Source organism: Oncorhynchus gorbuscha, unplaced genomic scaffold, assembly GCF_021184085.1.
Source record: "Oncorhynchus gorbuscha isolate QuinsamMale2020 ecotype Even-year unplaced genomic scaffold, OgorEven_v1.0 Un_scaffold_1694, whole genome shotgun sequence".
Taxonomy (NCBI): domain Eukaryota; kingdom Metazoa; phylum Chordata; class Actinopteri; order Salmoniformes; family Salmonidae; genus Oncorhynchus; species Oncorhynchus gorbuscha.
Genome location: NW_025746397.1, coordinates 68,308 through 92,601, shown reverse-complemented (window position 1 = coordinate 92,601; position 24,294 = coordinate 68,308). Strand labels below are relative to the sequence as shown.

The following is a 24,294-nucleotide window of genomic DNA, read 5'->3' as shown; positions in this document are numbered from 1 at the left end:
ATATAGATTCTACTGGGCCTATAGACCTCAGGCCACCATGACATAACACCATATATATATATATAGATTCTACTGGGCCTATAGACCTCAGTCCACCATGACATAACACCATATATATAGATTCTACTGGGCCTATAGACCTCAGTCCACCATGACATAACACCATATATATAGATTCTACTGGGGCTATAGACCTCAGTCCACCATATATATAGATTCTACTGGGGCTATAGACCTCAGGCCACCATGACATAACACCATATATATAGATTCTACTGGGCCTATAGACCTCAGTCCACCATGACATAACACCATATATATAGATTCTACTGGGCCTATAGACCTCAGTCCACCATGACATAACACCATATATATAGATTCTACTGGGGCTATAGACCTCAGTCCACCATATATATAGATTCTACTGGGCCTATAGACCTCAGGCCACCATATATATAGATTCTACTGGGCCTATAGACCTCAGTCCACCATGACATAACACCATATATATAGATTCTACTGGGCCTATAGACCTCAGTCCACCATGACATAACACCATATATATAGATTCTACTGGGCCTATAGACCTCAGGCCACCATATATATAGATTCTACTGGGGCTATAGACCTCAGTCCACCATATATATAGATTCTACTGGGCCTATAGACCTCAGGCCACCATGACATAACACCATATATATAGATTCTACTGGGCCTATAGACCTCAGGCCACCATGACATAACACCATATATATAGATTCTACTGGGGCTATAGACCTCAGTCCACCATATATATATAGATTCTACTGGGCCTATAGACCTCAGGCCACCATGACATAACACCATATATATAGATTCTACTGGGGCTATAGACCTCAGGCCACCATATATATAGATTCTACTGGGCCTATAGACCTCAGTCCACCATGACATAACACCATATATATAGATTCTACTGGGGCTATAGACCTCAGTCCACCATGACATAACACCATATATATAGATTCTACTGGGGCTATAGACCTCAGTCCACCATGACATAACACCATATATATAGATTCTACTGGGGCTATAGACCTCAGTCCACCATATATATAGATTCTACTGGGGCTATAGACCTCAGTCCACCATATATATAGATTCTACTGGGCCTATAGACCTCAGGCCACCATGACATAACACCATATATATAGATTCTACTGGGGCTATAGACCTCAGTCCACCATATATATAGATTCTACTGGGCCTATAGACCTCAGGCCACCATATATATAGATTCTACTGGGCCTATAGACCTCTGTCCACCATGACATAACACCATATATATAGATTCTACTGGGGCTATAGACCTCAGTCCACCATATATATAGATTCTACTGGGGCTATAGACCTCAGTCCACCATATATATAGATTCTACTGGGCCTATAGACCTCAGGCCACCATATATATAGATTCTACTGGGCCTATAGACCTCAGTCCACCATGACATAACACCATATATATATATATAGATTCTACTGGGCCTATAGACCTCAGTCCACCATGACATAACACCATATATATAGATTCTACTGGGGCTATAGACCTCAGTCCACCATATATATAGATTCTACTGGGGCTATAGACCTCAGGCCACCATATATATAGATTCTACTGGGCCTATAGACCTCAGGCCACCATATATATAGATTCTACTGGGCCTATAGACCTCAGGCCACCATATACACAGTGGGGTGTGAAATTGTTGACACCCTTAATAAAGATGAGCAATAATGACTGTATAAAATAATTCAAACACAGCTATATTGTGTGCAAAAATAAAAGGGGAAATTCTATTTTTTATACAAATCGCTCAGAGAAAGATATTTTTTTTAAACAATACAACAAATTGACACCCCTAAAGATACTTATACAGTAGTCAGAAGTTCAGTATTTGGTTCCACATTCCTATCACGCAATAATTTAAACTCTACAACTGTATTCCATGTGCATTTGCAGTTCATTTTGGTTGTGTTTCAGATTATGTTCTAATTAATTAATGGTAAATAACGTAGCGTGTCATTTGAGTCACAAAAAAATAAACACTTTCACAATAATGTGGATGCTACCATGGTTACAGATAATCCTGAATGAATTGTGAATAATGACGAGTGAGAAAGTTAAGAGGGTCAAAGATCATACCCTCAAGACACGCTAACCTCTCACCATTACAATAACAGGGGAGGTTAGCATCATACCCTCAAGACACGCTAACCTCTCACCATTACAATAACAGGGGAGGTTAGCATCATACCCTCTAGACATGCTAATCTCTCACCATTACAATAACAGGGGAGGTTAGCATCATACCCTCAAGACATGCTAATCTCTCACCATTACAGTAACAGGGGAGGTTAGCATTTAATATCATAACCCCAAGACATGCTAACTTCTCACCATTACAATAACAGGAGAGGTTAGCATTATATATATCATAACCCCAAGACATGCTTACCTCTCACCATTACAATAACAGGAGAGATTAGCATTATATATATCATAACCCAAAGACATGCTAACCCCTCACCATTACAATAACAGGAGAGATTAGCATTATATATATCATAACCCCAAGACATGCTAACCCCTCACCATTACAATAACAGGAGAGGTTAGCATGTCTTGGGGGGGTTAGATCTTTGACCCACTAACTTTCTCACTCATAATTCACAGTTCATTTTGAAGACGAACTGCCGATTTCACTATTGTTGCGCATGTAAAATATTGGCGGCTCTAGTACAGGGCGACAAGAGGAACAATTTGCAATTCCGTCCTTATGTCAGAACACAAAACATTTTTATAAAATGTCCATTTTTGGTTCCGACCTCAACTGTTAAATTTACAACAATAGAACCCATGTAAATACAGTTCATGACATCTTTTATTATGACAGTGCCGACCTAAAAAAGGTATTTTACATTTCATTATGACATCATGTCATCTCACATTATGGAAGATAAAATTCTATTTAGAAACTGTACAGGATATTGGTCAATGAATGCACCAGATTTAGTATGCGGACATAAATCATATACAAAAAAAATACAACAACGCATCATACATAAAGTACAGTTTAAAATATGACACCTTTGTGAGGAGAATCTCAATTGCATTTCCTTGATTCCTTATGTCCTCTCCAAACCCATTGGATGAGAAGGAAATGCTGTTGAGAGTCTCCCTATGACCTCAAGCTAACTGATATCTCGTCCTAGACGACGACAGGGGACGAACAACACTGGAGTTGAGACCAAAACGCAGAGCGATGGAGTTGGCAGCGGAGGCTGGTGATTTAGCCTGGAGGAGAGCAGACTCCCACTTAAATAACTCACATCCCTTCCTGGTCCCCCCGGGGCCGTGTTTACGCACCGTGCAGCAGTAGAACGCTCGGCCTTGGTTCGGACCGCCGTTACACACCGTTAGACGCTTGGCTCGCCGCCCGCAGTCGCACAGCGGGGCCGTGATCTTGGTGCTGCGGGTCGGCGGGAGCGAGGAGCGGTTAACGGACGAGGAGAGGACGGAGAACGATCCACCGACAGAAGGACGAGCGACAGAGGAGAGGCAAGAGGAGTACTTGTGGATCGTGAAAGATGTGTTTGGCGTCTCCGAGTGCAGCCTTGAACGTGAAGTCGACGGGTCGGGGTGATGGACGACAGGGCCGGGCCTGGCAAAGGAGAGACTGGATGCAGAGCCGTTTGGTGTCTTTGAAGCAGAGAGGTTAGAGTCACTGCTGGCGGTAACTGGTTTGGGTCTAGTGACGGAAGGATTGGGAAGGTTTGTAGTAGAGGACATGGGTGCGAAGGAGTTACCAGGGTTTTTTGTTGTGAGAGGTCGTGACCGTGTAGCATGGAGGTTGGAGTTCTGGAGGCCTGGTCTGGGTTTGACAAAGGAATGATTGAATGCTGTTGAGGTATTGAATGCTGTTGAGGTATTGGATGCTGTTGAGGTATTGGATGTGGAAGTGGTATTTGAGGCTCTCGGCTTGTCCTTGTAGATCACAAAGGAGTTGTTCCATGTTGCCGTTTGCGGTCTTGACCGTGTAGCTGAGCGGTTGGAATCATGGGTAACAGGTCTGGGTTTGTCGAAGGAGAAACTACATGAACTATTTGACCCAGAGGTGTTGTATATCCTCGTTGTCGCAGCTTTTGCAGAACTGGAGGATGTTCTCGAGTCGTTCTTGTTGTTCTTCTCGATCACAAAGGAGTTTGACGTTTCCGTGTTCAGTCTTGACCGTGTATCTGAGAGGTTTGAGCCAGGGGTAACAGGTCTGGGTGTGACAAAGAGGAAGTGGACAGACTGTTGGGTGCAGAAGTGTTGTAGGTCCTTGTTGTCCCAGCCTTGAAAGACACCAAGTTACTGGAGGATGTTCTAGTATCGGTCTTGTGTACCAGGCTGGTCAGATGTTGGCAGGGCGTGTTGGTGGTATTGGACCTCGGCCTACTGTTGGTTGGACCTCTACCAGGATTTGAATGTACTGGGCTTGGACACAGCAAGGTTCTCCCATAAACCGAGTTATCATCCACCTCAAACCTCTGGTTCTCTGTGTACACATCAGCAACAGAAGCCTCGTCACCAACCGTGACATCCCAGTCCTCCTCCAATACGACGTCGTCATACGAACCGCACGAGATAGGCACGTCCTCCTCCATACTTCCTGTTTCCGGGTCATGTGTCGGGTCTGGCTGGGCTAGATGGGTAATGCAATTCACAGTGGTGGAGACCAGAACGAGGCTGTTGTTGTAGTGATAAGGAGAGGGGATATTGAAAGTCATAGGAGAGGAGACGGACCGTATGGCTCCTATTCTACCTGTTCTGCCACCACCACCACCACCACACATTGGAGTGGTCACACCATTGAGAAGGGTCTTTGGTTCTATTCTACCTGTTCTGCTACAACCACCACCACCACCACCACACATTGGAGTGGTCACACCATTGAGAAGGGTCTTTGGTGAGACAATACTCTGATACTGAACAGGTTCAGCAGTTAAGTTGGAGTTCACCTCTGTGTTGGGAACCATGCTGTCTGAAGGCTTGGGTCGTGTCTCAACAACGTCCGTGTTGCTAACTGGCTTGCTGTTGGGTCGATTTTCAAGATGGCCGCCGCCGCCGCTCTCTGTCGTCTTGGAGGGGTTTTTGAAAGTGGTTTTGTTATCCCTCTTGTTGCCAGGACAACCATCCCCTGGCACGTTCCCATTTCCAAACAGGGGTTTGGTCTTCAAAGGTGCCTAAGAGGTAAACAAAGTAAAATAAATCAATACATTATAATTTCTTATTTTTCTTTCCTTTTCCTCCCCATTTTTGTGATTACGATCTTGTCTCGTCGCTGAAGCTCCCCAACGGGCTCGGGAGGCGAAGGTCGAGTCATGCGTCCTCCAAAGCATGACCCACCGACCCCCGCTTCTTAGCACACGCCCACTTAACCCAGAAGCCAACCACATCAACTGACGACCGAGGTCAGAATATAGGCGCCCGGCCCGCCACAAGGAGTCACTAGAGTGCGATGAGCAAAGTAAAGCCCCCCCCACAGCCAAACCAATTGTGCGCTGCCCTATGGAACTCCCGATCATGGCCGGTTGTGAAACAGCCTGGGATCGAACCCATGTCTGTAGTGACACCTTTAACACTGCGATTTTTATTTCACCTTTATTTAACCAGGTGGCCAGTTGAGAACACCTTTATTTAACCAGGTAGGCCAGTTGAGAACACCTTTATTTAACCAGGTAGGCCAGTTGAGAACACCTTTATTTAACCAGGTAGGCTAGTTGAGAACACCTTTATTTAACCAGGTAGGCCAGTTGAGAACACCTTTATTTAACCAGGTAGGCTAGTTGAGAACACCTTTATTTAACCAGGTAGGCCAGTTGAGAACACCTTTATTTAACCAGGTAGGCCAGTCAAGAACAAGTTCTCATTTACAATTGTGACCTGGCCAAGAAAGCAAAGCAGTTCAACACATACAACGACACAGAGTTACACATGGAGTAAAGTATGAAGCGAGGGCCAGCCAACGAGAGCGTACAGGTCGCAATGGTGGGTAGTATATGGGGCTTTGGTGACAAAACAGATTGCACTGTGATAGACTGCATCCAATTTGTTGAGTAGGGTATTGGAGGTTATTTTGTAAATGACATGGCCGAAGTCGAGGATTGGTAGGATGGTCAGCGATGGAGTGCCTGAGACCGCCGCGCCACAAGGCCCAAATCCCCAAAACATTTTTAAGCAACTTTATGGATAGACAGTCCAGTAAACAGAGGAGACCGAGTAATATTCAATAGAAACTAAATGAAAGAAAACTGACCCGAAACTAGGACTCCAATAAGAAACTGATCATTGCAAAACCTTTTACATGGCAAAATGTTTCACTACGGTTTGCACTAATGAATACAACCCAGGTGTGTATGGAACGGAGGGTGGGGGGGGGTCACCTGCGTAAGTCTTTATGGGAGGAGTGGGTGTTCTGGGGCGTTGACAGAAATCCAAGGGTTCGATGTAGTTCGCCACTGGGTGAGTCTTTAGGGGCGTAGTACAGTAGTCCAGGGGTCGTCAGCACGGTGGGGTTGTTAGTACTGGGGGTGTAGGAGTGGGGGTTTGTCAGGGAGCCACTCACCCTCTCCAGACTGCGTGTAATCTTCATCACAGAGCCATCCCTCATCATCCTCCAGGCCAGGTGAGCAGTGTTACGGGCATCATCCAGACCTGCAAATAACATTCAACAAAAAATATTTGTGTGTCTAGATTTTCAAAAATGCTTAAGTGAAATATTCACGTTGTTTTATATACATTACATTACATTATATGAATATTATTCATTGTAACTTATGGGCTTCATCCAGACCTTCAAACAATATGTATATTATTCACAGTAACTGACAATGATGACTGGAGTTGTGTGTGTTTCGATCCTAATGTTATTAAATGACTAGTGCTTAGAATGCTAATACTTAGCTAGCCAGCCACTAGTGCTGAGAATGCTAATACTTAGCTAGCCAGCCACTAGTGCTGAGAATGCTAATACTTAGCTAGCCAGCCACTAGTGCTGAGAATGCTAATACTTAGCTAGCCAGCCACTAGTGCTGGGAATGATAATAGCTAGCTATGAGCAACTAGTGCTGAGAATGCGGCTAGCTAGCTAGCCATCCACTAGTGCTGAGAATGCTAATACTTAGCTAGCCTGCCACTAGTGCTAACTAAGAGCTATGAGCAACTTGTGCTGAGAATGTGGCTAGCTAGCTAGCAGCCAATAGTGCCGAGAATGCTTATAGCTAGCTAGCCAGCCACTAGTGCTGAGAATGCTTATAGCTGGCTAGCTATGAGCAACTAGTGCTGAGAATGCTTATAGCTAGCTAGCTATGTGCAACTACTGCTGAGAATGCGGATAGCTAGCTAGCTATGACCAACTAGCGCTGAGAATGCTTATAGCTAGCTAGCTAGCTAGCCAGCCACTAGTGCTGAGAATGCTCATAGCTAGCCAGCCACTAGTGCTGAGAATGCTCATAGCTAGCCAGCCATCCACTAGTGCTGAGAATGCTTATAGCTGGCCAGCCAGCCAGCCACTAGTGCTGAGAATGCTCATAGCTGGCCAGCCAGCCACTAGTGCTGAGAATGCTAATAGCTAGCTAGCCAGCCACTCGTGCTGAGAATGCTAATAGCTAGCCAGCCACTAGTGCTGAGAATGCTCATAGCTAGTTAGCCAGCCACTAGTGCTGAGAATGCTCATAGCTAGCTAGCCACTAGTGCTGAGAATGCTCATAGTTGGCCAGCCAGCCACTAGTGCTGAGAATGCTCATAGTTGGCCAGCCAGCCACTAGTGCTGAGAATGCTCATAGCTGGCCAGCCAGCCAGCCACTAGTGCTGAGAATGCTTATAGCTGGCCAGCCAGCCAGCCAGCCACTAGTGCTGAGAATGCTTATAGCTGGCCAGCCAGCCAGCCACTAGTGCTGAGAATGCTCATAGCTAGCCAGCCACTAGTGCTGAGAATGCTCATAGCTAGCCAGCCACTAGTGCTGAGAATGCTCATAGCTAGCCAGCCACTAGTGCTGAGAATGCTCATAGCTAGCCAGCCAGCCACTAGTGCTGAGAATGCTCATAGCTGGCCAGCCAGCCACTAGTGCTGAGAATGCTCATAGCTGGCCAGCCAGCCACTAGTGCTGAGAATGCTCATAGCTAGCTAGCCAGCCACTCGTGCTGAGAATGCTAATAGCTAGCCAGCCACTAGTGCTGAGAATGCTCATAGCTAGTTAGCCAGCCACTAGTGCTGAGAATGCTCATAGCTAGCTAGCCACTAGTGCTGAGAATGCTCATAGCTGGCCAGCCAGCCACTAGTGCTGAGAATGCTCATAGTTGGCCAGCCAGCCACTAGTGCTGAGAATGCTCATAGCTGGCCAGCCAGCCAGCCACTAGTGCTGAGAATGCTTATAGCTGGCCAGCCAAGCCAGCCACTAGTGCTGAGAATGCTTATAGCTGGCCAGCCAGCCACTAGTGCTGAGAATGCTCATAGCTAGCCAGCCAGCCAGCCACTAGTGCTGAGAATGCTAATAGCTAGCCAACCACTAGTGCTGAGAATGCTCATAGCTAGCCAGCCACTAGTGCTGAGAATGCTCATAGCCAGCCAGCCACTAGTGCTGAGAATGCTCATAGCTAGCCAGCCACTAGTGCTGAGAATGCTCATAGCTAGCCAGCCAGCCACTAGTGCTGAGAATGCTCATAGCTAGCCAGCCAGCCACTAGTGCTGAGAATGCTCATAGCTGGCCAGCCAGCCACTAGTGCTGAGAATGCTCATAGCCAGCCACTAGTGCTGAGAATGCTCATAGCTGGCCAGCCAGCCACTAGTGCTGAGAATGCTCATAGCTAGCCAGCCACTAGTGCTGAGAATGCTCATAGCTAGCCAGCCAGCCACTAGTGCTGAGAATGCTCATAGCTAGCCAGCCACTAGTGCTGAGAATGCTCATAGCTAGCCAGCCAGCCACTAGTGCTGAGAATGCTAATAGCTAGCCAGCCACTAGTGCTGAGAATGCTCATAGCTAGCCAGCCAGCCACTAGTGCTGAGAATGCTCATAGCTAGCCAGCCAGCCACTAGTGCTGAGAATGCTAATAGCTAGCCAGCCAGCCACTAGTGCTGAGAATGCTCATAGCTGGCCAGCCAGCCACTAGTGCTGAGAATGCTCATAGCTGGCCAGCCAGCCACTAGTGCTGAGAATGCTCATAGCTAGCCAGCCAGCCACTAGTGCTGAGAATGCTCATAGCTGGCCAGCCAGCCACTAGTGCTGAGAATGCTCATAGCTGGCCAGCCAGCCACTAGTGCTGAGAATGCTCATAGCTGGCCAGCCAGCCACTAGTGCTGAGAATGCTCATAGCTAGCCAGCCAGCCACTAGTGCTGAGAATGCTCATAGCTAGCCAGCCAGCCACTAGTGCTGAGAATGCTCATAGCTAGCCAGCCACACTAGTGCTGAGAATGCTCATAGCTAGCCAGCCAGCCACTAGTGCTGAGAATGCTCATAGCTAGCTAGCCAGCCACTAGTGCTGAGAATGCTCATAGCTAGCCAGCCACTAGTGCTGAGAATGCTCATAGCCAGCCAGCCACTAGTGCTGAGAATGCTCATAGCTGGCTAGCCAGCCACTAGTGCTGAGAATGCTCATAGCTAGCCAGCCAGCCACTAGTGCTGAGAATGCTCATAGCTAGCCAGCCAGCCACTAGTGCTGAGAATGCTCATAGCTAGCCAGCCACTAGTGCTGAGAATGCTCATAGCCAGCCACTAGTGCTGAGAATGCTCATAGCCAGCCACTAGTGCTGAGAATGCTCATAGCTAGCTAGCCAGCCACTAGTGCTGAGAATGCTCATAGCTAGCCAGCCACTAGTGCTGAGAATGCTCATAGCCAGCCACCAGCCACTAGTGCTGAGAATGCTCATAGCTGGCTAGCCAGCCACTAGTGCTGAGAATGCTCATAGCTAGCTAGCCACTAGTGCTGAGAATGCTCATAGCCAGCCAGCCACTAGTGCTGAGAATGCTCATAGCCAGCCAGCCACTAGTGCTGAGAATGCTCATAGCCAGCCAGCCACTAGTGCTGAGAATGCTCATAGCTGGCTAGCCACTAGTGCTGAGAATGCTCATAGCCAGCCAGCCACTAGTGCTGAGAATGCTCATAGCCAGCCAGCCAGCCAGCCACTAGTGCTGAGAATGCTCATAGCTGGCCACTAGTGCTGAGAATGCTCATAGCTAGCAGCCAGCCACTAGTGCTGAGAATGCTCATAGCTAGCCAGCCACTAGTGCTGAGAATGCTCATAGCTAGCCAGCCACTAGTGCTAGTGCTGAGAATGCTCATAGCTGAGCCAGCCACCACTAGTGCTGAGAATGCTCATAGCTAGCCAGCCAGCCACTAGTGCTGAGAATGCTCATAGCTAGCCAGCCACTAGTGCTGAGAATGCTCATAGCTAGCCAGCCACTAGTGCTGAGAATGCTCATAGCTAGCCAGCCAACCACTAGTGCTGAGAATGCTCATAGCTAGCCAGCCACTAGTGCTGAGAATGCTCATAGCTAGCCAGCCAGCCACTAGTGCTGAGAATGCTCATAGCTAGCCAGCCACTAGTGCTGAGAATGCTCATAGCTAGCCAGCCACTAGTGCTGAGAATGCTCATAGCTGGCTAGCCAGCCACTAGTGCTGAGAATGCTCATAGCTAGCCAGCCAGCCACTAGTGCTGAGAATGCTCATAGCTAGCCAGCCAGCCACTAGTGCTGAGAATGCTCATAGCTGGCCAGCCAGCCACTAGTGCTGAGAATGCTCATAGCTGGCCAGCCACTAGTGCTGAGAATGCTAATAGCTAGCCAGCCAGCCACTAGTGCTGAGAATGCTCATAGCTGGCCAGCCAGCCACTAGTGCTGAGAATGCTCATAGCTGGCCAGCCAGCCACTAGTGCTGAGAATGCTCATAGCTAGCCAGCCAACCACTAGTGCTGAGAATGCTCATAGCCAGCCACTAGTGCTGAGAATGCTCATAGCTAGCCAGCCAGCCACTAGTGCTGAGAATGCTCATAGCTAGCCAGCCAGCCACTAGTGCTGAGAATGCTCATAGCTGGCCAGCCAGCCACTAGTGCTGAGAATGCTCATAGCCAGCCAGCCACTAGTGCTGAGAATGCTCATAGCTAGCCAACCAGCCAGCCACTAGTGCTGAGAATGCTCATAGCTAGCCAGCCACTAGTGCTGAGAATGCTCATAGCTAGCCAGCCACTAGTGCTGAGAATGCTCATAGTGCTGAGAATGCTCATAGCTAGCCAGCCAGCCACTAGTGCTGAGAATGCTCATAGCTAGCCAGCCACTAGTGCTGAGAATGCTCATAGCTAGCCAGCCACTAGTGCTGAGAATGCTCATAGCTGGCCAGCCAGCCACTAGTGCTGAGAATGCTCATAGCTAGCCAGCCACTAGTGCTGAGAATGCTCAGCCACCACTAGTGCTGAGAATGCTCATAGCTAGCTGAGAATGCTCAGCCAGCCACTAGTGCTGAGAATGCTCATAGCTGCCAGCCAGCCACTAGTGCTGAGAATGCTCATAGCTAGCCAGCCAGCCACTAGTGCTGAGAATGCTCATAGCTGGCCAGCCAGCCACTAGTGCTGAGAATGCTCATAGCTGGCCAGCCAGCCACTAGTGCTGAGAATGCTCATAGCTAGCCAGCCAGCCACTAGTGCTGAGAATGCTCATAGCTAGGCCAGCCAGCCACTAGTGCTGAGAATGCTCATAGCTGGCCAGCCAGCCACCACTAGTGCTGAGAATGCTCATAGCTAGCCAGCCAACCACTAGTGCTGAGAATGCTCTAGCTAGCCAGCCACTAGTGCTGAGAATGCTCATAGCTAGCCAGCCAGCCACTAGTGCTGAGAATGCTATAGCTAGCCAGCCAGCCACTAGTGCTGAGAATGCTCATAGCTGGCCAGCCAGCCACTAGTGCTGAGAATGCTCATAGCCAGCCAGCCACTAGTGCTGAGAATGCTCATAGCCAGCCACTAGTGCTGAGAATGCTCATAGCTGGCCAGCCACTAGTGCTGAGAATGCTCATAGCTGGCTAGCCACTAGTGCTGAGAATGCTCATAGCTAGCCAGCCAGCCACTAGTGCTGAGAATGCTCATAGCTGGCCAGCCAGCCACTAGTGCTGAGAATGCTCATAGCTGGCCACTAGTGCTGAGAATGCTCATAGCTAGCCAGCCAGCCACTAGTGCTGAGAATGCTCATAGCTGGCCAGCCAGCCACTAGTGCTGAGAATGCTCATAGCTGGCCACTAGTGCTGAGAATGCTCATAGCTAGCCAGCCAGCCACTAGTGCTGAGAATGCTAATAGCCAGCCACTAGTGCTGAGAATGCTCATAGCCAGCCACTAGTGCTGAGAATGCTCATAGCTGGCCAGCCACTAGTGCTGAGAATGCTCATAGCTAGCCATCCACTAGTGCTGAGAATGCTCATAGCTAGCCAGCCAGCCACTAGTGCTGAGAATGCTCATAGCTAGCCAGCCAGCCACTAGTGCTGAGAATGCTCATAGCTGGCCACTAGTGCTGAGAATGCTCATAGCTGAGCCAGCCAGCCACTAGTGCTGAGAATGCTCATAGCTGGCTAGCCAGCCACTAGTGCTGAGAATGCTCATAGCCAGCCACTAGTGCTGAGAATGCTCATAGCTGGCTAGCCAGCCACTAGTGCTGAGAATGCTCATAGCCAGCCACTAGTGCTGAGAATGCTCATAGCTAGCCAGCCAGCCACTAGTGCTGAGAATGCTCATAGCTAGCCAGCCACTAGTGCTGAGAATGCTCATAGCTAGCCAGCCAGCCACTAGTGCTGAGAATGCTCATAGCTAGCCAGCCACTAGTGCTGAGAATGCTCATAGCTAGCCAGCCAGCCACTAGTGCTGAGAATGCTCATAGCTGCCAGCCAGCCACTAGTGCTGAGAATGCTCATAGCTAGCCAGCCAGCCACTAGTGCTGAGAATGCTCATAGCTGGCCAGCCACTAGTGCTGAGAATGCTCATAGCTGGCCAGCCACTAGTGCTGAGAATGCTCATAGCTAGCCAGCCAGCCACTAGTGCTGAGAATGCTCATAGCTGGCCAGCCAGCCACTAGTGCTGAGAATGCTCATAGCTAGCCAGCCACTAGTGCTGAGAATGCTCATAGCTAGCCAGCCAGCCACTAGTGCTGAGAATGCTCATAGCTAGCCAGCCAGCCACTAGTGCTGAGAATGCTCATAGCTGGCCAGCCACTAGTGCTGAGAATGCTCATAGCTAGCCAGCCACTAGTGCTGAGAATGCTCATAGCCCAGCCACTAGTGCTGAGAATGCTCATAGCTGGCCAGCCACCACTAGTGCTGAGAATGCTCATAGCTAGCCAGCCAGCCACTAGTGCTGAGAATGCTCATAGCTGGCCAGCCAGCCACTAGTGCTGAGAATGCTCATAGCCAGCCACTAGTGCTGAGAATGCTCATAGCTAGCCAGCCAGCCACTAGTGCTGAGAATGCTCATAGCTGGCTAGCCACTAGTGCTGAGAATGCTCATAGCTAGCCAGCCACTAGTGCTGAGAATGCTCATAGCCAGCCACTAGTGCTGAGAATGCTCATAGCTGGCCAGCCACTAGTGCTGAGAATGCTCATAGCTAGCCAGCCAGCCACTAGTGCTGAGAATGCTCATAGCTGGCCAGCCACTAGTGCTGAGACTGCTCATAGCCAGCCACTAGTGCTGAGAATGCTCATAGCTGGCTAGCCAGCCACTAGTGCTGAGAATGCTCATAGCTAGCCAGCCAGCCACTAGTGCTGAGAATGCTCATAGCTGGCCAGCCAGCCAGCCACTAGTGCTGAGAATGCTCATAGCTGGCCAGCCAGCCACTAGTGCTGAGAATGCTCATAGCTGGCCAGCCAGCCACTAGTGCTGAGAATGCTAATAGCCAGCCAGCCACTAGTGCTGAGAATGCTCATAGCTAGCCAGCCAGCCACTAGTGCTGAGAATGCTCATAGCTAGCCAGCCAGCCACTAGTGCTGAGAATGCTCATAGCTAGCCAGCCAGCCACTAGTGCTGAGAATGCTCATAGCTAGCCAGCCACTAGTGCTGAGAATGCTCATAGCTTGCCAGCCAGCCACTAGTGCTGAGAATGCTCATAGCTGGCCAGCCAGCCACTAGTGCTGAGAATGCTCATAGCTGGCCAGCCAGCCAGCCACTAGTGCTGAGAATGCTCATAGCTAGCCAGCCACTAGTGCTGAGAATGCTCATAGCTGGCCAGCCAGCCACTAGTGCTGAGAATGCTCATAGCTGGCCAGCCAGCCACTAGTGCTGAGAATGCTCATAGCTAGCCAGCCACTAGTGCTGAGAATGCTCATAGCTGGCCAGCCAGCCACTAGTGCTGAGAATGCTCATAGCTGGCCAGCCAGCCAGCCACTAGTGCTGAGAATGCTCATAGCTAGCCAGCCACTAGTGCTGAGAATGCTCATAGCTAGCCAGCCAGCCACTAGTGCTGAGAATGCTCATAGCTAGCCAGCCAGCCACTAGTGCTGAGAATGCTCATAGCTAGCCAGCCAGCCACTAGTGCTGAGAATGCTCATAGCTAGCCAGCCAGCCACTAGTGCTGAGAATGCTCATAGCCAGCCACTAGTGCTGAGAATGCTAATAGCTAGCCAGCCACTAGTGCTGAGAATGCTAATAGCTAGCCAGCCACTAGTGCTGAGAATGCTCATAGCTGGCCAGCCACTAGTGCTGAGAATGCTCATAGCTGGCCAGCCAGCCACTAGTGCTGAGAATGCTCATAGCTAGCATAGCTAGCCAGCCACTAGTGCTGAGAATGCTCATAGCTAGCCAGCCACTAGTGCTGAGAATGCTCATAGCTAGCCAGCCACTAGTGCTGAGAATGCTCATAGCTAGCCAGCCACTAGTGCTGAGAATGCTCATAGCTAGCCAGCCACTAGTGCTGAGAATGCTCATAGCTAGCCAGCCACTAGTGCTGAGAATGCTCATAGCTAGCCAGCCAGCCACTAGTGCTGAGAATGCTCATAGCTGGCCAGCCACTAGTGCTGAGAATGCTCATAGCTGGCCAGCCAGCCACTAGTGCTGAGAATGCTCATAGCTAGCTAGCCACTAGTGCTGAGAATGCTCATAGCTGGCCAGCCACTAGTGCTGAGAATGCTCATAGCTGGCCAGCCACTAGTGCTGAGAATGCTCATAGCTAGCCAGCCACTAGTGCTGAGAATGCTAATAGCTAGCCAGCCACTAGTGCTGAGAATGCTCATAGCTGGCCAGCCAGCCAGCCACTAGTGCTGAGAATGCTCATAGCTAGCCAGCCACTAGTGCTGAGAATGCTCATAGCTGGCCAGCCAGCCACTAGTGCTGAGAATGCTCATAGCTAGCCAGCCAGCCACTAGTGCTGAGAATGCTCATAGCTGGCCAGCCAGCCAGCCACTAGTGCTGAGAATGCTCATAGCTAGCCAGCCACTAGTGCTGAGAATGCTCATAGCTGGCCAGCCAGCCACTAGTGCTGAGAATGCTCATAGCTAGCCAGCCACTAGTGCTGAGAATGCTCATAGCTGGCCAGCCAGCCACTAGTGCTGAGAATGCTCATAGCTGGCCAGCCAGCCACTAGTGCTGAGAATGCTCATAGCTGGCCAGCCAGCCAGCCACTAGTGCTGAGAATGCTCATAGCTAGCCAGCCAGCCACTAGTGCTGAGAATGCTCATAGCTAGCCAGCCAGCCACTAGTGCTGAGAATGCTCATAGCTAGCCAGCCAGCCACTAGTGCTGAGAATGCTCATAGCTAGCCAGCCAGCCACTAGTGCTGAGAATGCTCATAGCTAGCCAGCCAGCCAGCCAGCCACTAGTGCTGAGAATGCTCATAGCTAGCCAGCCACTAGTGCTGAGAATGCTCATAGCTAGCCAGCCACTAGTGCTGAGAATGCTCATAGCTAGCCAGCCACTAGTGCTGAGAATGCTCATAGCCAGCCAGCCACTAGTGCTGAGAATGCTCATAGCTAGCCAGCCAGCCACTAGTGCTGAGAATGCTCATAGCTGGCCAGCCACTAGTGCTGAGAATGCTCATAGCTAGTGCTGAGAATGCTCCAGCCACTAGTGCTGAGAATGCTCATAGCTAGCTAGCCAGCCACTAGTGCTGAGAATGCTCATAGCTAGCCAGCCACTAGTGCTGAGAATGCTCATAGCTAGCCAGCCACTAGTGCTGAGAATGCTCATAGCTAGCCAGCCACTAGTGCTGAGAATGCTCATAGCTAGCTAGCCACTAGTGCTGAGAATGCTCATAGCTAGCCAGCCACTAGTGCTGAGAATGCTCATAGCTAGCCAGCCACTAGTGCTGAGAATGCTCATAGCTAGCCAGCCACTAGTGCTGAGAATGCTCATAGCTAGCCAGCCACTAGTGCTGAGAATGCTCATAGCTGGCCAGCCACTAGTGCTGAGAATGCTCATAGCTGGCCAGCCAGCCACTAGTGCTGAGAATGCTCATAGCTAGCCAGCCACTAGTGCTGAGAATGCTCATAGCTGGCCAGCCACTAGTGCTGAGAATGCTCATAGCTGGCCAGCCACTAGTGCTGAGAATGCTCATAGCTGGCCAGCCAGCCACTAGTGCTGAGAATGCTCATAGCTGGCCAGCCACTAGTGCTGAGAATGCTCAGCCCAGCCACTAGTGCTGAGAATGCTCATAGCTAGCTAGCCAGCCACTAGTGCTGAGAATGCTAATAGCTAGTGCTGAGCCAGCCACTAGTGCTGAGAATGCTCATAGCTAGCCAGCCACTAGTGCTGAGAATGCTCATAGCTAGCCAGCCACTAGTGCTGAGAATGCTAATAGCTAGCTAGCCAGCCACTAGTGCTGAGAATGCTCATAGCTAGCCAGCCACTAGTGCTGAGAATGCTCATAGCTGGCCAGCCACTAGTGCTGAGAATGCTCATAGCTGGCCAGCCAGCCACTAGTGCTGAGAATGCTCATAGCTAGCTAGCCACTAGTGCTGAGAATGCTCATAGCTGGCCAGCCACTAGTGCTGAGAATGCTCATAGCTGGCCAGCCACTAGTGCTGAGAATGCTCATAGCTGGCCAGCCAGCCACTAGTGCTGAGAATGCTCATAGCTGGCCAGCCAGCCACTAGTGCTGAGAATGCTCATAGCTAGCTAGCCAGCCACTAGTGCTGAGAATGCTCATAGCTAGCTAGCCAGCCACTAGTGCTGAGAATGCTCATAGCTAGCCAGCCACTAGTGCTGAGAATGCTCATAGCTAGCCAGCCACTAGTGCTGAGAATGCTCATAGCTAGCTAGCCAGCCACTAGTGCTGAGAATGCTCATAGCTAGCCAGCCACTAGTGCTGAGAATGCTCATAGCTGGCCAGCCACTAGTGCTGAGAATGCTCATAGCTGGCCAGCCACTAGTGCTGAGAATGCTCATAGCTAGCCAGCCACTAGTGCTGAGAATGCTAATAGCTGGCCAGCCACTAGTGCTGAGAATGCTCATAGCTGGCCAGCCACTAGTGCTGAGAATGCTAATAGCTGGCCAGCCACTAGTGCTGAGAATGCTCATAGCTAGCCAGCCACTAGTGCTGAGAATGCTCATAGCTGGCCAGCCACTAGTGCTGAGAATGCTCATAGCTAGCCAGCCACTAGTGCTGAGAATGCTAATAGCTAGCCAGCCAGCCACTAGTGCTGAGAATGCTCATAGCTAGCCAGCCACTAGTGCTGAGAATGCTCATAGCTGGCCAGCCACTAGTGCTGAGAATGCTCATAGCTGGCCAGCCAGCCACTAGTGCTGAGAATGCTCATAGCTAGCTAGCCACTAGTGCTGAGAATGCTCATAGCTGGCCAGCCACTAGTGCTGAGAATGCTCATAGCTGGCCAGCCACTAGTGCTGAGAATGCTCATAGCTGGCCAGCCAGCCACTAGTGCTGAGAATGCTCATAGCTAGTGCTGAGAATGCTCAGCCAGCCACCACTAGTGCTGAGAATGCTCATAGCTAGCTAGCCAGCCACTAGTGCTGAGAATGCTAATAGCTAGCCCAGCCACTAGTGCTGAGAATGCTCATAGCTAGCCAGCCACTAGCCAGCCACTAGTGCTGAGAATGCTCATAGCTAGCCAGCCACTAGTGCTGAGAATGCTAATAGCCACTAGTGCTAGCCAGCCACTAGTGCTGAGAATGCTCATAGCTAGTGCCACTAGTGCTGAGAATGCTCATAGCTAGCCAGCCACTAGTGCTGAGAATGCTAATAGCTAGCCAGCCACTAGTGCTGAGAATGCTCATAGCTAGCTAGCCACTAGTGCTGAGAATGCTCATAGCTGGCCAGCCAGCCACTAGTGCTGAGAATGCTCATAGCTAGCCAGCCACTAGTGCTGAGAATGCTAATAGCTAGCTAGCCAGCCACTAGTGCTGAGAATGCTAATAGCTAGCCAGCCACTAGTGCTGAGAATGCTAATAGCTAGCCAGCCACTAGTGCTGAGAATGCTAATAGCCAGCCAGCCACTAGTGCTGAGAATGCTAATAGCTAGCCAGCCAGCCACTAGTGCTGAGAATGCTAATAGCCAGCCACTAGTGCTGAGAATGCTAATAGCTAGCCAGCCACTAGTGCTGAGAATGAGAATGCTGAGAATGCTAATAGCTAGCCAGCCACTAGTGCTGAGAATGCTAATAGCTAGCCAGCCACTAGTGCTGAGAATGCTAATAGCTAGCCAGCCACTAGTGCTGAGAATGCTAATAGCTAGATAGCCAGCCACTAGTGCTGAGAATGCTAATAGCTAGCTAGTGGCCCGTTACTGATCATCACCTATTAACCATTTATTCACTTCACTCTAATAAAATATATTTCAGTTGTTGCGTATTTAACATTTGGTTGATCTCTATAGAGCTGCTGCCTATGCTGTCTGACAAAAAAATCACTATTTTTGTAGTTCCTCAAAGTAAATAAGGCTTTCTGACTGGTGATTACCAACTAATCACTTAGCTCGTGAAGCAACAGCTTCAGCCTCTTTCGTAGCAGGCATAAAACAGACCGGACAAGTAGAGCAATGGATTATGGTTATTGTAGTTAATTACCACATTGTATGCGCTAAACTATGTGGAATATTGGCCTGTTGGAAACTACAACATCACGCAGTTCAGGCCGGATCTGACGCATCTCCATAGAAACTACACATTGAGCTCACAGAAAAAAAAAACTAAATGGAATTTAAATAATTGAACCAACGTCAGTCAATAAGTTGTTTTTAAAATAAAAACACAAATCTGTTAATTTTCAGCACTATAAATGATAACAGAGAGATGTTTTTGGTCTGTGTGTACCTGAGTGCTCCCGTCCAGAGAACTGTATCCCTAGATCCTGTAAAGCTCCATTCAGTCCCTTGGGTTTTCTGTTGTAGAACAGCTGAGAAGAGAGACACACAGACGAGTTAGACTGGGTTCAGAGTAACAAACACACACACAAACACACACACACACACACACACACACACACACACACACACACACACACACACACACACACACACACACACACACACACACACACACACACACACACACGTTAGACTGGGTTAAGAGTAACTCACACACACAGACACACACGAGTTAGACTGGGTTAAGAGTAACACACACCCCCACACACGAGTTAGACTAGGTCAAGAGTAACACACACACACACACACGTTAGACTGGGTTAAGAGTAACACACACACACACACACACGAGTTAGACTAGGTCAAGAGTAACACACACACACACACACACACACACACACACACACACACACACACACACACACACACACACACACACACACACACACACACACACACACACACACACACACACACACACACACACACACACACACACACACACACACACACACACACGAGTTAGACTAGGTCAAGAGTAACACACACACACACCACCTACTCTGTACGTAGCTCTCAGGTCGATCCAGCTGTTCAGAACAGCAGGTTTGTGGAGCTGCTTCCGTTTACACTCATACAGCAGACACACCCCCAGGTCCCAGTCTGAAACAATACAACACAGATAATCAAGTTGAACAGGGTTATCCCCACTAAATGTTTGAGACTGTACTAAAGTGTGCAAATGTCCTGATTTTCTCTAAACCTTAAAGAATCCACTGGAAAGGCAGTATATAGTCAGATATGGGTCCTGGACCTACAGAGAAAGGCAGTATATAGTCTAAAGGCAGTATATAGTCAGATATGAGTCCTGGACCTACAGAGAAAGGCAGTATATAGTCTAAAGGCAGTATATAGTCAGATATGAGTCCTGGACCTACAGAGAAAGGCAGTATATAGTCAGATATGAGTCCTGGACCTACAGAGAAAGGCAGTATATAGTCTAAAGGCAGTATATAGTCATATGAGTCCTGGACCTACAGAGAAAGGCAGTATATAGTCAGATATGAGTCCTGGACCTACAGAGAAAGGCAGTATATAGTCAGATATGAGTCCTGGACCCACAGAGAAAGGCAGTATATAGTCAGATATGGGTCCTGGGCCTACAGAGAAAGGCAGTATATAGTCAGATATGGGTCCTGGGCCTACAGAGAAAGGCAGTATATAGTCTAAAGGCAGTATATAGTCAGATATGAGTCCTGGGCCTACAGAGAAAGGCAGTATATAGTCTAAAGGCAGTATATAGTCATATGAGTCCTAGACCTACAGAGAAAGGCAGTATATAGTCTAAAGGCAGTATATAGTCAGATATGAGTCCTGGACCTACAGAGAAAGGCAGTATATAGTCAGATATGAGTCCTGGGCCTACAGAGAAAGGCAGTATATAGTCTAAAGGCAGTATATAGTCATATGAGTCCTGGACCTACAGAGAAAGGCAGTATATAGTCTAAAGGCAGTATATAGTCAGATATGAGTCCTGGACCTACAGAGAAAGGCAGTATATAGTCAGATATGAGTCCTGGGCCTACAGAGAAAGGCAGTATATAGTCAGATATGAGTCCTGGGCCTACAGAGAAAGGCAGTATATAGTCTAAAGGCAGTATATAGTCAGATATGAGTCCTGGGCCTACAGAGAAAGGCACTATATAGTCAGATATGAGTCCTGGACCTACAGAGAAAGGCAGTATATAGTCAGATATGAGTCCTGGGCCTACAGAGAAAGGCAGTATATAGTCAGATATGAGTCCTGGGCCTACAGAGAAAGGCAGTATATAGTCAGATATGAGTCCTGGGCCTACAGAGAAAGGCAGTATATAGTCTAAAGGCAGTATATAGTCAGATATGAGTCCTGGACCTACAAAGAAAGGCAGTATATAGTCAGATATGAGTCCTGGACCTACAGAGAAAGGCAGTATATAGTCAGATATGAGTCCTGGACCTACAGAGAAAGGCACTATATAGTCAGATATGAGTCCTGGACCTACAGAGAAAGGCAGTATATAGTCAGATATGAGTCCTGGGCCTACAGAGAAAGGCAGTATATAGTCAGATATGAGTCCTGGGCCTACAGAGAAAGGCAGTATATAGTCAGATATGAGTCCTGGGCCTACAGAGAAAGGCAGTATATAGTCTAAAGGCAGTATATAGTCAGATATGAGTCCTGGACCTACAAAGAAAGGCAGTATATAGTCAGATATGAGTCCTGGACCTACAGAGAAAGGCAGTATATAGTCAGATATGAGTCCTGGACCTACAGAGAAAGGCAGTATATAGTCAGATATGAGTCCTCGGCCTACAGAGAAAGGCAGTATATAGTCAGATATGAGTCCTGGACCTACAGAGAAAGGCAGTATATAGTCAGATATGAGTCCTGGACCCACAGAGAAAGGCAGTATATAGTCTAAAGGCAGTATATAGTCAGATATGAGTCCTGGACCTACAGAGAAAGGCAGTATATAGTCTAAAGGCAGTATATAGTCAGATATGAGTCCTGAACCTACAGAGAAAGGCAGTATATAGTCATACGAGTCCTGGACCTACAGAGAAAGGCAGTATATAGTCATACGAGTCCTGGACCTACAGAGAAAGGCAGTATATAGTCAGATATGAGTCCTGGACCAACAGAGAAAGGCAGTATATAATCATATGAGTCCTGGACCCACAGAGAAAGGCAGTATATAATCATATGAGTCCTGGACCTACAGAGAAAGGCAGTATATAGTCTAAAGGCAGTATATAGTCATATGAGTCCTGGACCCACAGAGAAAGGGAGGCAAATAAGAATTTCTGATTTTCATATCAAAACATTTCTTCCCATTTGAAGGTGACCCGGGTAACCTTTCCTATCCTAAGCTACAATACCTGACCAGGTGACGAAGGCACAGGGGCGGTGGTCTGCGACTGGAGCCCTCTGGTCCCTGGGGAAGACCACACCCCTCTGGTGCTCCAGAGTCTGCAGCCATCGGGAGAACCGGGACAGACAGATGTGGAGGGGAACCCCAGCCTCCACCTGTTGCTGTAAACAAAATGAATAACAAACAGTGAGGAGGGGAACCCTAGCCTCCACCTGTTGCTGTAAACAAGATGAATAACAAACCGAGTGAGGAGGGGAACCCCAGCCTCCACCTGTTGTTGTAAACAAAATGAATAACAAACAGTGAGGAGGGGAACCCCGGCCTCCACCTGTTGCTGTAAACAAAATGAATAACAAACAGTGAGGAGGGGAACCCCAGCCTCCACCTGTTGCTGTAAACAAGATGAATAACAAACCGAGTGAGGAGGGGAACCCCGGCCTGCACCTGTTGCTGTAGAAGAGAAACAAAAGGTTTTCTAACACACACGGATGTTGGCTAATGCTTAAAATATTCTGACTGTTACCATCCTGTTGAACAGGGAAGAAGGGTGTGTCTGCATGGAGAGGGTGCATCTGTGTGTGTGAATACCTGTGTGATTCCAGTGAGCTCGGTGCAGAAGTCAGACAGTACGGGGTGCTCCTGTGGCTGAACGTACGTATGGAACTCTGACTCCACCTCACCTGTAGAGGTGTTCAGGAGAACGGCAGGAAACTCAACTAGATGGGGGGAGGCAAGGGGGAGAGGGGAGGTAAGGGGGAGAGGGGAGGGGGGGGGGAGGGCAAGGGGGAGAGAGGGGAGGGGAAGAGAGGGGGAGAGAGGGGGAGAGGGGGGGCAAGGGGGAGAGAGGGGGGGCAAGGGGGAGAGGGGAGGGGGAGAGAGGGGGCAAGGGGGAGAGAGGGGAGGCAAGGGGGAGGAGGGGGAGGCAAGGGGGAGGAGGGGAGGGCGAGGGGCAAGGAGGCGAAGGGGGAGGCAAGGAGGCGAGGGGGGGAGGGAGGACAATAAAAAGTGCAATGGTTACAGTATGTAGGTATGATTTTACCACACATACTGTCAGAGTAGTGTAAAGTAGTGTATACTTACTAATCTCCTGCCCATAGCTGTTCCTCTCTCTCCAGCATGTGGATTCGAAGTCAATGACAATCAGATATGGGAATATTTGATCTGGAAAGTAGAAAGTCAAAAGTGATGGAAGTTAAACGAGATGTCACATCGATTCAAGCAGAAAACCAAACATGTAGGGCGTTTGAAAAGACTCTTACTAGATGTTAGTGGTTTCTTCTGTCCAGTTGATGACTGACTGCGTTTCCTCACGAACCCCAATTGTCTGTTGTTTTATGGAAGACATCATCCTATCAGTTGTCATCCCCCGCTACTGTGAATATTACTCGTTGTACATTTATGTTCATTGGAGCGCTAAAAACCATTTATGAGAATCATGGCAAGTCGGCATTTGAATTACATTGCTTCTCGGCTAGTATGGCTGTCTAGATATAGTTTAGCTAGAAAGCCAGCCAACGTTACTTACTTCGCCAGTTTCTTTGTAGACATGTCGTTTTCTTCAGGCCACGGACTCAACTTCGTTACGAATAGTGTACATTAAAATATCAAAATATGTGACAACCGAAGTACGACTTTCAAAAAATAAAAGTACCAGGTTAAAAAAATATCGCATACAACTTCATTCATAACAAAGCGGTGTTGGATTCGCGGTGATCCTTTTTTTGAATTCTCGTCTCATCGGTGATGCTGCGCTCGACTGGTTTGGGCTGGAAGGGAAGTTGTATGTGTAATGTTTACTGTTATTTTTTGTTGTTTTTCACTTTATATATTCACTTTGTATGTTGTCTGCCTCATTTGCTTTGGCAATGTTAACACATGTTTCCCATGCCAATAAAGCCCTTGAATTGAATTGAAAACAAATCGGTGATGCTGCGCTCGACTGGTTTGGGCTGAAAGGGAAAACAAATCGATGCTGCGCTCGACTGGTTTGGGCTGAAGCGATGATCGATCAGCAGCATGGAAAC

At 48.7% G+C, this 24,294-nt stretch overlaps 1 protein-coding gene across 1 annotated transcript; it reads right to left on the bottom strand.

Moving 5' to 3' along the window:
- Positions 1-2,958: 2,958 nt before the first annotated feature.
- eri2 (ERI1 exoribonuclease family member 2) lies at positions 2,959-24,078 on the bottom strand. The gene is made up of 11 exons (XM_046338044.1): positions 23,796-24,078; positions 23,530-23,594; positions 23,351-23,431; positions 22,859-22,986; positions 22,278-22,431; positions 19,921-20,021; positions 19,306-19,387; positions 6,648-6,736; positions 4,971-5,265; positions 4,526-4,724; positions 2,959-4,304 (listed from the first exon to the last, which is right to left on the bottom strand). The coding sequence occupies exons 1-11, from the start codon at positions 23,816-23,818 to the stop codon at positions 3,227-3,229; spliced, it is 2,295 nt and encodes a 764-aa protein (XP_046194000.1). The 5' UTR covers positions 23,819-24,078; the 3' UTR covers positions 2,959-3,226.
- Positions 24,079-24,294: the final 216 nt, after the last annotated feature.

Excerpts from the sequence above, each read along its gene's own strand:
- eri2 (XM_046338044.1), bottom strand. The coding sequence starts at position 23,818 with ATGTCTACAAAGAAACTGGCGAA. Across the intron at positions 23,432-23,529 it reads GAAGAAACCACTAACATCTA|ATCAAATATTCCCATATCTG; the intron begins GTAAGAGTCTTT and ends TCTACTTTCCAG. Across the intron at positions 4,725-4,970 it reads ACCAAAGACCCTTCTCAATG|CCCAGCCAGACCCGACACAT; the intron begins GTGTGACCACTC and ends TTACCCATCTAG.